Source organism: Narcine bancroftii, chromosome 12 (genome assembly GCF_036971445.1).
Source record: "Narcine bancroftii isolate sNarBan1 chromosome 12, sNarBan1.hap1, whole genome shotgun sequence".
In the NCBI taxonomy this organism is placed as follows: Eukaryota; Metazoa; Chordata; class Chondrichthyes; order Torpediniformes; family Narcinidae; genus Narcine; species Narcine bancroftii.
The window spans coordinates 14,430,210-14,445,019 of record NC_091480.1 but is presented as its reverse complement, the minus strand read 5'-3'; the positions used below and the strand labels follow the sequence as shown (position 1 = coordinate 14,445,019).

The window sequence follows — 14,810 nt, the reverse complement described above, 5'->3', positions numbered from 1 at the left end:
CTTTATCCTTTAAATACTTCTGTAATTGGGATATAGTACATGTTGCCCCACTTTAATATCTTGTCATGGACTAGATATAAAATAGCACATGGAAATCCTCCTTATCCTAGTCCTTGAAGAACAGAGTTAGCTGATCCGTTAGAAAACAGCACTTCCTTTTGCTGCCTTGGTTGCAGCTAAATTATCCAGCGACACCATTTTGACATTTCCTGACTGAGTCTGACCCACTTTAAGAGCTGTTCTAAACAGATTGAGCTTATCTCTTTGCATTGTGTAGCACAGACTCTGATCCTGTAAAGCCCATAAATTCCTGTTGTGACAACGATGAATATCTGCGGTCAGTGAAGTAGCATTTTTCAACTGCAACATTTTAATTTTTTTAAAAATCACTTGACAGATCAAAATGCTTTCCACTGGTTTCAGGAACATGGCACAGGACTGTTGCAAATTTAGATTGTTTCTAATAATAAATGCTGCATCTCATCTGACTCAGTCGATTAATAGACATTTGATCACCATCCATGGTACACCATTAAGAGTTAAAGACGAACATAATGCCAATTTATTTGAGGGAGGGGAAGTGACATTTTGGTTTACTTTCTTGCAATAGAACAGCACAGCATAGAAAACAGGCTTTTCGGCCCTTCAAGTCTGTGCCGACCACCACTCCAATAGTCAAATGGCTGGATAGGGAGGATTCAGCAGTGAATTTGCTCTTTTGATTCAGTGATAAAATGTTTCTCTGATGAATGAAGTTGTATAACAATATCGTTTTTAATGTAATGAACCATCTGTAGGCATTTTTGGGAGTGTTCTCAAACCAACATGAACTAACAAAAGGAGATTTCAGAATAGGTGTGTCAAAGGTTTGTTCAAAATGGGTTTTAATAAACATCTGAGAGAAAGAAATGGTCTGATAGGGCATGGAGTTTCGGGAGAGAATTGCAAATGCCCCTGATGGGTTTCAAGACTGAAGAAAATTATAAGCATTGGGTGGGACAAATTAAAACTTTGATGGAACATATTCTCCGACATCCATATCTGTTGGTTGGAATGAAATGTTCAGTCAATCCACAATGACAGAAACATAGCCAGTCATGAATAAGAAGGACATTTTTATATATAATATATAAAAAGATGCTGTGCTGTTGAACGTTTACCTTTGCCAAATCCCCCATTACCAAAATAATTCCTCATATTTAAAAAAAAAAGTGTTATAATAGCTGGACTTTGTTCACAGATAATTTGTTGAGTACATGTCTTGACTGAGCATCAAAACTAAGGGACTGGGAAAATATTTAAATACTCAATGACTATACCAATCCTTTACAATAACAAGTCACAGCGTGTTTCAGGATCACAGTTAATTCATATTCATCATCAAATATTGATGGCAGCCTAAAGGCAAGAAGAAGAAGAAGCAGAGATAGAATGGAGCGATCATTTGAAGAAGAATATTATGACCATGGAATAAACTGATAGTGTGTGCACTCTATGGTCTTGCTCCTTTGATTCTGGAGCCATCTCCTTGATGCCAGCATTTGTTGTAAGACTCTGCGTGAGGCAGCAGATCAAGTTTTATTCCGCAACCCTAGCTGGAACAATTTAAAGAATGAAACAACTTTTAATTCAGAGAATAAATTTACTATAAAGTTCATTGCTGCCAAGAAGACACTTTTGTCTTTTGAAATGTCATGCTCTGCATCATCAGGTTATACTGCTCACTTAAATTGGATATCTCCTGGGCCTTTTGGCAGGGCTATCAATGGAAAGACAGATTCTGAGAGCTGCTTATGTGAGACAGGTAAGTATTTAACTTTGAACGGAAGCACTTTGATTTCTGAGTCTCTATTGCTTTTAATACAGGAAACTGTTTGGAATGTAAAAAGCTATTCACTAATGTTTTAGCACACGTATAAAATTAATATAAAAATATTCACCATGGATTTTGTATCTCTTATAGTTTCAGAGACCTTATGACCATTCACCACCATTTCGATTTGGGACTGTTCCAAACGGAAGCACAGAGAGAAACATCAGAAATAACTATCCAGATATGCATGCTTATATGTCCAAGTACAACCAGAAAGGAGTTCAAGATGCCCTGGTTAGCCTGAAGAGTGGGTAAGTATTAGATGCCACTTACAAATTTATCGCACAGGTTTCCAGCTATATTTTCACAAAGGAGCAATGGCTTTTTAATTTGTACGTGCAATATGCGAGGAAGTTATGGATTCATTTTATAATTCTTTGGATTGGCCTCAACTAAAGTATATTTCAGGGCTTCATACTTTTGGGAAGGGTGTCAAGACTTTGGTGTAGAAAAGATTTTCAAGAATGACACCAGAAATATTAAAAACAATAGGTATGCATTTATAGATAAACCAAAAATAATTAAAGCCAATTTAATACTTTTCTGTAGTGTAATGTTGGAAAAGTGTCTGCCAAATTGCACACAAGCAGCTCTCACAAAAAACCAATATGATCTTTGATCTTTACATAAAAGAGAGAGATCATTTGACACATTGGTCATAGCTTGCCAAAAGTGTACTTCAGTTTAATCATGCTTCCGGCTTTGGTTCTTAATCGTGCTTTAGCCCAGCTGAATGATTCATTCAAAAGGCAATTCTGACAATGTTACAGTCTTTTGGAACTGAAACCACAATCCTTTAACTTACTGAGTCCTGCTGGATCCTTACCAATGTGGTGAAAATTCATCTGAAGCGAGAGATGAGAAAAACAGGGTTAGAATGAAATTGAAGGGGTCACAGTATTTAACAAGTATCTCTAAAAGTCTGGGGGAGGGGCTTAGTCTAAAAATTCAACTGATTCCATTGGAGGGTGGCCGATAATTAGGGAAGAGCATTGGCTGATTGGCAGGAAACTAAGAGTGGGAATAAAGAGATGCTATTCTGGTTGGCTACTGGTTACCAGTGGTATTCTGCAGGGATCGGTGTTGAAGCCACTTCTTTTTATGTTGTATGTTAATGATTTGGATTGCAGAATAAATAGCTTTGTAGCTAAGTTTGAAGATGATACAAAATAGGTGCAGGCTGCTGAGAGTCTTCGATTAGGGGAATGGGGAAAGAAGTGGCAAATATTTAAAAGTGTACGGTAGAAGGAATCAATGGGCAGACTATTATGGATGGGGATAAATTCAAAATATGAATGTCAAAGAGTCTTGGGAATCCTTGTTTAGGATACCCTAAACGTTAACCTCTAGGTTGAGTCAGTGGTGAACAAGGTGAATGCAGTGTTGGCATTCACATCTAGAGGAATAAGATACAAGAGCAGGGATGTGATTTTTGAGGGTTTATAAGGCAGAGGTGAAGCCTCATTTATTTAAGAAAGGACGTTCTGGCACGGCAGAGGGTTTCGAGAAGATTCACAACATTGATCTTGGAATGAAGGGACTGTATTAGCACATGAGGAGTGTTTGACAGCTCTGGGACTGTACCCCTTGGAGTTCAGAAGAATGAGCGGAGGCCTCATAGAAGCATTTCAAAGGTTGAAAGGCCTTGGAAAGAATAGATGTGGCAAAGTTGTTTCCCATGGTAGGGAGTCCAGGACTACAGGCCACACCTTCAGGAATGAGGAGCGCTCAATTAAAACTGATGAGCGGAGGAATTTCTTCAGCTACCATGGGTGGCGGGGGTGGGGGGGCAGGTTGTTGGATGGATTTAAGGCAGAGATTGATTGGTATCTGAATAGCTAGGGTATCAAAGGTTATGGGGAGAAGGCAGGAGAGTGGAGCTGAGTGGGAGAATGGATCAGCTCATAATGGAATGGGCTACTTCTGCTCTTATCTCTTAAGGTCTTATGATAGCAACATAAATAATGAGGAGAGAGCTTTTATGTGATAAGTTGTTGTGATTTGCAAAACAGATATCATTGCTTAAAAAGTTTATGCCCATAAAGCAAAAACTTGCAGGGTTGTGGGAAAAGGTCAGGGGAGTATCTATCATTGCACAAAAGCCAGGCATGAACAATAGTACAAACCTTTTCTTCTGTGCTGTATAATCCTATGTACACTGTTAATTTTAAGGATGTTCAATAGTGTTTGGATAGAGTGAGAAAGAGATTTAGATACTTTCCCTCTTTAGCCAGGATGTCCTCATCTGAGTTAGTACAATCCTCACACATTTCCACTCGATATGTGTCACATTAATGAGGCTGGGGATTGGTCTTTTGAGGTTGGCATTTAAGTCCATCCTTAAAATTCAAGTGACCCTTTGCTGCTTTATTGTCTGTGACATTGCTCGTAACAACACTGGGATATCAAGCAGATGAACAAACTAAAAGAAATGATCTTGGCTTAAAAAGAATGGCAAGTATATGAAATTGCTGAGTATAGCATGTATTGTGAATTATTTCTTCACAAACAACACTCCTATAAATGCTGAGTGCATATGGAAGGGGGAAAGGGACCGAAGCAAATCAACTCAATCCAGAATCAGCTTTTGGACCTCAAAAAAAAACTAATGTTTTGGGGATGATGTTGTTTTTTTTAATTGTTAATTGAGAGGGAAACAAAATCTGAAGCCTCTGCCTGCTGCTGAGAATCACTGAAATATCAAAAATGTTCTTTTAATGTTACTAAATGCCAATCTGTGATATAAAGAAAACAGTTTCAGGTTGTTGATCTTTTATCAGAGCTTCTTTCACAAGAATTATGATCATTAAAAAAAAAATAGGTCAAATCTCTGGTGCTTTTGGGCCTTTTAACTATTCCAGGAGGTAAGTTAAAGAATACTCAGGGCAGCAGAGATGAATGTTTAACTTGGAAGGTTCTTCGTATCAGCTTAGAATTTCCTGGGAGCTGGAAGCCATGCATTTTTGTTACGTTCCTCCCTCGTGGGGTCTCCAGTGTCTGCTGCCATCTTCATCTCAAGCGGTGAGGTTCTGTGGTGCACAATCCCTTCAGGTCATAAATGACAACAAGCCCCACTCAGAGAAATTCTCTGAGATGTAATTCCACCACTAGGCCACCAGGGGCCATCCCGGTGACCTTGTCTATAAAGCAGTCCAGAGCGACAGTCTAGCCTTCCAGGTTTGTCTTGCGGAGAGACAAGACTTCTTAGTGTACATATTAGTTTATTAAAGCTGTCTTATACTCGCACTGCTGGTGTGTTTATTGTCCGTACAAAGTCATGATCTCAGACAGTCAAAACTGTCAACAAGTTTGAATATTTGAAAATGTCTCTGTTATCTTTTAAAAATAAAGCATTTTTAGTTAATGAATTGTTAAGACAATAGACATTTTCTGAAACTGCCTCTCTCCTTGAGAGAGAATGGGTGGGTTGGCTGATCCCATTCCAGGTCTCACATGGTTTATCTTCAGTGGGCAGTAGCCTCAGTGTAAAATCCTCATGTTTTCTGCCAATTAGGGAAATTGCTGGCAATCACTGAAGAGGAAACCTGGGACTTGTACATTTACTGACACCTGTACCAGAACCTTGAACCTTCTGACAATTTATGCAGAACATGCTCATGATTCACAGGAGAATCCCAGCCATTATTCTCAATTAATTGTTACTTGATTTGGGCAGTCAAATTGAGATGCTGGTTCAAGCATGGAACTTCATAGTTCACTGAGCTTTGCGTAGCCTGGCAAGTGGTTATATGAGCTATGAGACTTGGAATCACAGAAAAAAAAAATGTCTATCTTTTTGGTCTTTCTCAGGAGCAGAAGCCATATATTTTACCGAGCCCATCGCTGGCAGACAACCAACCAAGCACCATTATCTAATTATGAGGACAGCATATCTCTAATTTTATTCTTAGACTGCTTGCATCCATTGTTTGACTACTGGAGCCAGTTGTTAGGGCAACCATAACCACTTTAGCTTGTATGTCTCTAACATTAAGGAGATGTATCATTCCTTGTGATTAGGAATTTTTAGCAGGGACCGAACATGTGCATTTGAAGGGGGAACTGACATTCCATCTTGGTTTTAATCACCCTTAGTATTTTCTGAATTTGTGTTGATGTCTGTGACTCTAAGCCATTCTCTAATTGAACTGTGCATCATTGGGCCTCAAAATTGTATAAGAACTGAAGAAATAGGGGTTACCCTTGTATGCACCACCATTAGAAAGATTGTTTACCTTAGTAGCACTTTCTTGCATAACCCTTTTTCACTTTATTTGTTAACATCTAAAACAGGCTAAACATTGTGCAATAGAATATTTTGCAAGTTCTGATTGGCACACAATGTTCACAATTACATTCACCAATCATATTTCTTCATATTTTAGAGCCAGGTCTGCTGTGCTTATCACACACTCCACAGAGTGTGCAAGGCACGCAGAGTGGCACCAAACATTGCACCATGCTCATTTGAGGGCCAGCTGCACAAAGTTCTGTTCACACTCTTGGCCCATGAAATGAGGCGACTTTCACATGTTGAAACAGGATCAACTGAAGAGATGGGACCTGCTCTGTCATTAGCTGGAGACCTGATTTAAAGTACACAATGCCTTGGAATTTCATTCTGGTGCCTCACACAGGGCTAGCTAACATGGACTTCCCTCCACATCACCAATAGGTTTTTGGACTTTCTGAGCCCTTGTAATGTTTTTCACTTTTTTTTCATTCCATACAAGAATGTCATTCACGTAATCAAGTCTGTACTGGTAAGTCAGAGCATTCTCCATCAGTTGCATTCTCCCACTTGCTTATAATTTAGCCCCTATTTCTCTGGCCTTAGGGGTTAATTACATAGGTCAATTAACATATCAGTGTGTCTTTAGCATGTGGCAGGAAACCCACACAGACACAGTGAAAACATGCAAACTCCAGACAGGCAGCACCAGTGGTCAGAATCAACCTGTTCGTTGCACTACCCACCTATTTCTGGATAGGCTTCCTGAATATTTTAGTCCTCAGTCCAAGATATCCTCTGCCCATTCATTCTCCTCTCTGCAAAAAAAACCCGATGAAGATAAAATCAACTTTAGCACTATATCCTTTCTGCCTGCTTTGGTTAAAGGGAACTGCTGGATGTATCCTCCTTAAGTTTTGACAAAGTAATTGATGATTCCTCAGCAAAGGTTTATTTGGAAAATAACAGTCATGGTGTAGGAGGTAACATTTTGGTGTGGGTAGAAGATTGGCTCGTTAATAGTAAACAGCGAACAAGCATAAATTGATTGTTTCCTGGTTGGAAAGATTTAATGTGGTGTGCCACAGAGATCAGTGCTGGGAGTTCAAGATTTTAGAATTTATATGCGAATTGGAAGAAGGCACCAAAGACATGGTCGCTAAGTTTTCTGATGACACAAAGGATGAGTCAAAAACTAAGCTACGAATGAGAAATACAGAGAGATATTGATAGGTTAGGTGAGCAGGCAGGTCTGGCAAATAGAGTATTATGTTGTAAATTCAACTAGCCTGTAGGTGTTTGAACCTGTGACAGGTAGGAAAAAAAATCAACTGCCAAGCACAACCTGTGAAAGGAACTCAGCAGGTAAACTAGCATTAGTGGGAGAAAAAGAATGATTCATGTTTTGAGCCAAAACTCTTAATCAGCACTGAGCTGGCCAACTGATCCTTCATGTCTGCACCACTTCATGATGCTCTCTTTAAACACTTTCTTTTTATCTTTCCTTGACATACAGCACGGTAACGGGCCATTTAGGCGCACGAGACCATGCCACCCATTTTACACCCAATTAACCTACACCCCTGGTACATTTCTAATGGTGGGAAGAAGCTGAAGCCCCCAGGGAAAATCCTCGCAGACACGGGGAGAACATACAAACTCCTTTACAGACAGCGTGGGACTTGAGCCCCAGTCCAGATCGGTGGCACTGTTAAGGCGTTGCACTAGCCACTGGGCCAACTGTGCTTTCCTTTCTTTTGCTTTCCAATCTCAAGTCTTTCCCCCCCCCCCCACCCCCACAACCAACCACCTCACCTTTCTCCACCCCTTCACGATCCACCTCACCAGTCACAGGCACGAACTCATGAGGTAAGTAAATGGAAGGTACTCTCTAGTAAATTCTGCCTCTGCTCCCGTAAGCAGACTCACTCTCTTGGAAGGGCACAGCATGAAAATTGTAAGCACATTCACAAATGCTGCTATGTTTTCAGCTGCTCCTTGACTCTTTCTCTACATCTTCCCCCACCTTCTTGTAGGATGGCTTGATGCCGAGGGGAGGAAGGGGAAAAGGGTGATAGCTGACATGTGTTGTGTCTTTTTAAGCCCAATCCATGTCATCTTCCCTATCATAAAATTTGTGTTTAGATTTTAGACAAGCTGCACAGCTAATAAGCTGCACAGCTTATTAGTGCCCTTGCCCATTGAAGAAGGCAGAGAAAGCTCCTGTTTTCCAGGCTTGGTGGCATTTTACCATGAGCAAGCATGGCCTTATAGCTGCTGTTCTAATTCTTCACAGAGCTCCTGTTCCATGTTGTGTGCTGCATTGCAGTCCTACGATGCAGCAAACTGTTGCAATGCTTAAATCACTCGTCTTCAGTTCTTCATCTGGATTTACTGGTGTGCAGGTGGTCACATACATCCATTATTCCATTAGACACACTTTTAATTTAATACTTTATGCTGAATTTATTAAGTCAGCTATGAATTCCACTGAAAAAGGATATTTTGGGGGCAAAAATATACCGTGTGTTTTGTGTATTTGCTCCTTTCAGAACAAAATTGTAGTCTCATCTTCCTGGCAAGTATTCAAATGCTCCAAATGATAGATTGTTACTTAAGTGGGGAAGGCTGAAATCATTAATAACTTTAAGTGCAAGCACATTGAAATGGAATTTGCGGAGTGCTGTGGGGAGCGTTCATCCCCACCTATTCTATCAAGAACGGTTGGGCTTTAAAACTACTGCATAATTTTAGTTGAATTGTGCAGCCACTTGGATAACTGATCTGTGAAAAACTGGACCCTGGAGTATATACTGTTTCTCTGTTAAACTGAAGTGGAATATCTATTAAAATACAGTTGTCAAATTAGTTTAATAAAAATCAATTCTACCCGTTAACTTAATAACAGAATATTGATCGTAAACAATAGTCAATCAGTGTTCATTCCATAAGATTGGGAAGTTCATAGCTTTCCTGGATGAATAAATAGTTCTGAGGCCAATCTTTGGTTACTGTTACTGCAATTCTGGAGGCTGGTGTGTCAATGTCAGATAGGATTTGTTTGGGTAGGGGTGGCCATTTCAAAAGGAGGACATGGTCATAGGTTACCATATAGATATTAAATGGTATTGCAAAAGCAACAAATTGAAACACACACACACACACACACACACACACACACACACACACACACACACAGTCAGCTCACTTGTCTGAGTGCTACTGGTACCATGTAACCCACTACTACCTGTCGCATGGTCGGCAACTAAACCAGTTCCCCCACCAGGCTTGCCAGGTGCGGATGGTGGCTTGACACCCTGAAGGATGAAAAACAAGACCTGTTAAAGGACGGATGAACCCTCTCGAAGGGTCAACGGCCATCTAGCAAACATGTGTCGTGAAGCGTGGAAAAGGCTTCCCTTGCATCGAAGCTTGATCTGGCCAATCACTGCAACAAAACTTCCCCTCCCCCCCAGCTGTCTTGGACCTCACCATGCCACTGGATCCAGCAGGGGATGTCGAGGGTGTGGGTCTGGACCTGTGCAACCCCTACTCACCTAAATCCATTCACACACATGCTGTTCCCTTCTGAGGAGTTGGATATCCTCATATCAAACCCCACAAACTGACTGAAAGGAACCATTATCATCCTATGGGATGGATAGCCAGAAAAAAAAACCCTTGACCATGTTCTCCTTTTGGAATAATGACCCTAGTTCGGATGTGACATCTTCTCAAGCATATGGCATTCATCATCTGGGATCTGGTTACTTAATGGTTAGTAATCACGATCACATGGTTACTTAACTCAAATTTGTCTGAGGTTTAAAAATTAGGCTTTAAGCAGTACCTTGATGAAGGGCTCAAGCCTGAAACATTGGTTATATATTTTTATCTTTGCTACATTAAGTACAATGTTTGACCTGCTGAGTTTCTCTAGCATTGCATTTTTACTTCAACCATGGAGTCTGCAGACTTTCATGTTTTACTTTAAACAGTACCCATTCAAATAAATTGTTCAGACATCTGAGAGATGAAAGGTAGCAAGATACTAAATAAGTGTAAATCCTCAAGTATTTAGGAAGGCTCACTGAGTGAGTGCATTTTTCAGCAAATGTTCTCTCAACATGTTTCTTAAATTGGGAAATCAGAGATTTACATAATTTAATTCTCCAACTGATAATTTTCATGAAAACTGCAGCTCTGAACACACGATTGTCCTGCCTTCGTCTGAGAGAAGGGCTTGAATGTGTAATCAGCTAAATAATACGACTTTTCTAGACTGCGTTCTTTAATAGTCTTGAATTTTGGCTCACCCAAACGCTGCTATTCAATATCATTAATTAATTAAATGCCAGTTGGCAATTTGTCAAAGTCAAATCCTTTCAAGTCCTGCTTCTTTCTTTATCAACATTAACATTGTCTTTTTAGCAATGTAAACAATTGATGGCTATATAAGAAATAGAAGCAGGACTTCGGCTATACATTCTCTCAGCCTACTCGAAAGCAATCCCTAAAGCTCACTTATTTCCCCATACCCTCTTCTCTCATGCATACCCATTTACACCCTGTTTATTATCCCACCATTCACCTATGGACTAATTGAACTAATAATTGGCACATCTTTGTGATGTGGAAGAAAACGGAATCCCAGGTGGTCACAGGGAGCGCATGAAAACTCCACACAAGCCAGTGATTCTTCGTCCTCTAAAGTTCTCAAACAAGCTATGGAAAGGCCATGATGAGCTTCGGCTCAGACAAATCTGACATTATGCTGACGATACAAATTAATGTATATTTGCTATTTATTGTCTGCTGGCATTCGTTTCAAGAGGACTAGAATATAAGAGCAGGTACTGGTGAGTCCTTTGTTGGAGTATTGTGAGCAGTTTTGGACTCCTCATTTAAGAGGCAGTGGGAAAATGGATCAGCTCATGATTGAATGGCGAGGCAGACTTGATGAGTTGAATAGCCTATTTCTGCTCCCATGTTTTATAATCTTGTGGACTTCCTACAATTTTCTAGGTTCAAATTTCTGTTTTAATATCTGTCACTTTGCTGTTTCTTTCTGCCTCATGCTGCAGTTGGAACCTCACATTGACTTCTTTTTAGAATCACTCTCATGCCCAAATATTGATTCAGTCCATCCTCTTTCACTCTGTCTTGTCTCCTCTGTCTTCTGACTGCTTCAAATTTATCTCCTCATTCAAGTTCCATTTACTTGTTTTGCTTTTCCTGTTACCAGCCTCGAATCACTGGCTCCAGTTACATTATAGCTGTCTGCCTCTGCCCTTAATATATGTTCTTTTTTAGCTTTTGTCTTCTCAGCTCTCCTTGATGATACCTCAATGGTTTTATTTTTAATCAGCCTCTTTTTTTGTCTTGTCTCCTGTGGGAATATATTTTTCTTTTGTTCATCCTGTCCAGTCCAATCGCAATGGGTTGAGAAGAGCATTGTGCAGTTTCACCAAAGTTCCTCACTTTTTCACAAACCTAATCTAAGCATGAGGACATTCGGGGCTGTTTTTTTTGGGGGGGGGGGGGGAATAATTGTAATGGTTAGCTACAAACCAGATGACAGTCACAGGAATTAAGTGGATCAAGTCAGATTGAAAGCAATACCTATCTCAAAGGAAATTAATCTGATATTTCATGTTCTAGATTTGTGATGTGATATTGCATGCAATTTGGATTCTGCTTTTGTAATCCAATCGCAATTATTTCAATATAATGACACAGGTTGAATTCGTTCCTACGTGATTATTTTTTTCTTAATTATTTTAAAATCCAAAAATCTGGGTTTAATGATGACAGAATGATAAACCTAGAAAGTCTGTCACCACTGAAATAAAATGGTTTAATTACATTTATTAGATCAGATTAGATACTATTTATTGTTATTTTATAAAACAAAAATGCCATGTTACACAAAATTTTGGCATTAGCAATTGCCAGGTGCCCCTTACAGTCAGACAAAGAGAAGCAAAAGAGTTCCCTCAGAGTCACTGAGTGTCCACAGATTCGCCTCCAGTGCTCCCACAGCCACACCAAGCAAAAATATTCTGGGATCTTTTGGTATCTGTATCTTCATAATTTGTCCCAATAATATATTCAAATCTTCCCAAAAATTTCCCACTTTTTCACAAGCCCAAACGGCATGTAATAAGGTTCCTGTTTCTTTGTTATATCTGAAATATTTGTCAAAACAATTTCAATTTATATGGAGTGTAATATAATCGGTGTAAAAAAATTATGTTGTACCAGACTCCACATCTTACCCATTAAAATTTATGCCCCCTTGTTCATGATTTGGGCTAATAACTAAATGGTTCGAGGGTTGTTATTTATTTAATGGGTAAATGTATGAGCAACTTCCATGATAGAAAATATTTGAAAATAAACATTAGTTGTTAGTTATTCAGAGGCATTATCTTTTCCAGCTTCTAATATTCAATCTCATTCCTTTGATAACTGACCTACTTTGGACAAAAAATAATAATTTAAATGTTGGCAAAAGAATTTGGTAATTACATTAGTTGCAATCTTAAATAAACTGACATCTAATTTATCAAAATTCATTTCTTTATTTGCTGCTGAGGTCTTAAGTTACTTTTAAACAGTAATAACCTTAAAGGCTTAAAAGTTACAATGTTATCAAACAATATAGAGTGGAATGAATTAATCCATCTTAATGCAATGGAGTGGCCCCATGAATTATTTGAAATATGTTCCTGGAGAGGAACATAAGTTTAAAAGAATTCAAGAAGCACCATGAAAAGTTTTAAAAGAACTAGAGCAGTAACCATTCAGAACGTGAACATTGTGGAGAATGCTTTGCAGCAATGGGAGAACATGTTTTAAAGTGCTTTGCAGGAACATCCTCAGATATATTTTGAGCCATCCCTCGAGATATTTGGGCAGATTATCCTGAAATTGATGTCCAATCTGAAGAGCCACAAAACCCTCAATACCTTGGGGGCCTGCCCCTGAAGCTGAGCAGGCCACAATTGGTTCGGACACTCATTCCTTACAATATAGAGAAAGATTGAAAAGTGGAAGATGATTTCAGCAAAAGTACAAGGAGAATTGTGGACAATTCCAGCCAGGATCACTCCTGGCCGTTCTTTGCCGCTCCAACATAACCTCAGTCTGACGGACCGGCAGGACCAGTATTATCTACTGCATTTAGTGCTCAACATCGGAGACTGGAAGATCACTGTTGAGCACCTCGGCTCAGACTGCCACAGTAGCATGGATCTCCCAGTGGCCACCCATTTCAATTCCTCGTCCCATTCCCTTGCAGTCACATCTGTCCATGGCCTCATGCACTGCCAGACTGAGACCTCCTACAAATTAGAGGAACATCACCTCATCTTCCATCTGGAAAATGGCATTTACATTGACCTCCAGTTCCCTTTAAACCCCACACCTATCACAGAGATGCACTTGAAAATTGAGAGCTCGCCAACCTCCAAACCCCCCCCCCCCCCACCACCACCCCTTCAGTCCCTCACTTTATGCTTTCAGCAACAAAAGGATGGCTTCTTCCCCAAGGCCACCAGATTCCTAAATGGACAATGAACCACAGATACTGCAAACAACAAATTTTACAACACTTTCTTGACAATACATTCTGATTCTGATCATATGTCAGTCCTAAACTCATTCAGGCTGAGGGAGCAGATTGCCCAATGTAATTCCTGTGGAATCTAATAGAGCCTGGTGCACTGATCATTTGCATGGAGTCCTAGCTGAGTTTGGCTTCGAATTTTGAGACCTAGTCAGGGAAGTACTGCCATTTATGAGCAAAATGCAATTGATTATAATTCAGGTGACATCAGAAAATATTTTTAGGTTAGAATAGAGGAAATGGTACGGTTGGAGTGAATGAGTGTCATTTTAAGACTAAAGATTCAGGTCAATAAAACATTTAAATTCTTTCTTATTTTGGGATCATTGGGCGTGTTATACTACTTTGCAAATTTCAAATATAATCACTGCCCTTTCTTCAATCCCATTCTTGCTTGATCTCTGTGAGTTACATCACACAAAAATCCATGTAGCTTGGATTCTGCCTTAAGTACTTTAATTTTAATTTTTTTTGGGGTGTCAAATGGTTTACAAAGTCAATATCTTTGAACTATTCCCTGTTGATAAATGAAAGGTTTCATGCTGGAAATGCCATGAAATGTTAGCAATAGTCTGAATGTACTGACTCCCAAGTGTGACCCTGTACCTTAAGAATAATTAACAAATTAAAGGCTGTTCTAAGCATCGATCAGCAAATATGGATCCAAAAGCCATAAATGGCTGCAGATCAAGCTTCTACTGATAGTTCATCAGTCAACAGTGCTGGAAGTACATGACTCAGAATTGCATTTTATTAAATGTTTATATTTATTGAGTCCATGAGAAATTAGCTGGTTAGCTTTATCAAGAGAAGAATAGTGTTAGAATTTTGCCTCAGCTGAATAATAAGCTATTTGATATCATTAATTTATTTTGATTTGGACATGCAGCACAGTAACAGGCCATTTCAGCCCTTGAGTCTGTGCCTCCCAATTTACACCCCCAGTACGTTTCGAACGATGGGAGAAAACCAGAGCCCCCCCGGGGGAAAACCCACGCAGACACGGGGCGAGCGTACAAGCTCCTTACAGACAGCGTGGGATTTGAATCCTGGTCCCATTCGCTGGAGCTGTAAAT

General features: G+C 39.6%; 1 protein-coding gene across 8 annotated transcripts in view; it reads left to right on the top strand.

Annotated features, from left to right (window-relative positions):
• grin2aa (glutamate receptor, ionotropic, N-methyl D-aspartate 2A, a) overlaps positions 1–14,810 on the top strand; it is a 242,703-nt gene that overhangs the window by 190,353 nt on the left and 37,540 nt on the right. For all 8 annotated transcript variants that reach the window (XR_011347558.1, XM_069906920.1, XM_069906918.1 and 5 more), the window contains one exon: positions 1,964–2,124. Coding sequence is in view for 7 of the 8 variants with exons in the window: in XM_069906920.1 (XP_069763021.1) it covers positions 1,964–2,124 (161 nt within the window). In the remaining variant the exon portion in view is untranslated. The remainder of the gene's footprint in view (positions 1–1,963; positions 2,125–14,810) is intronic.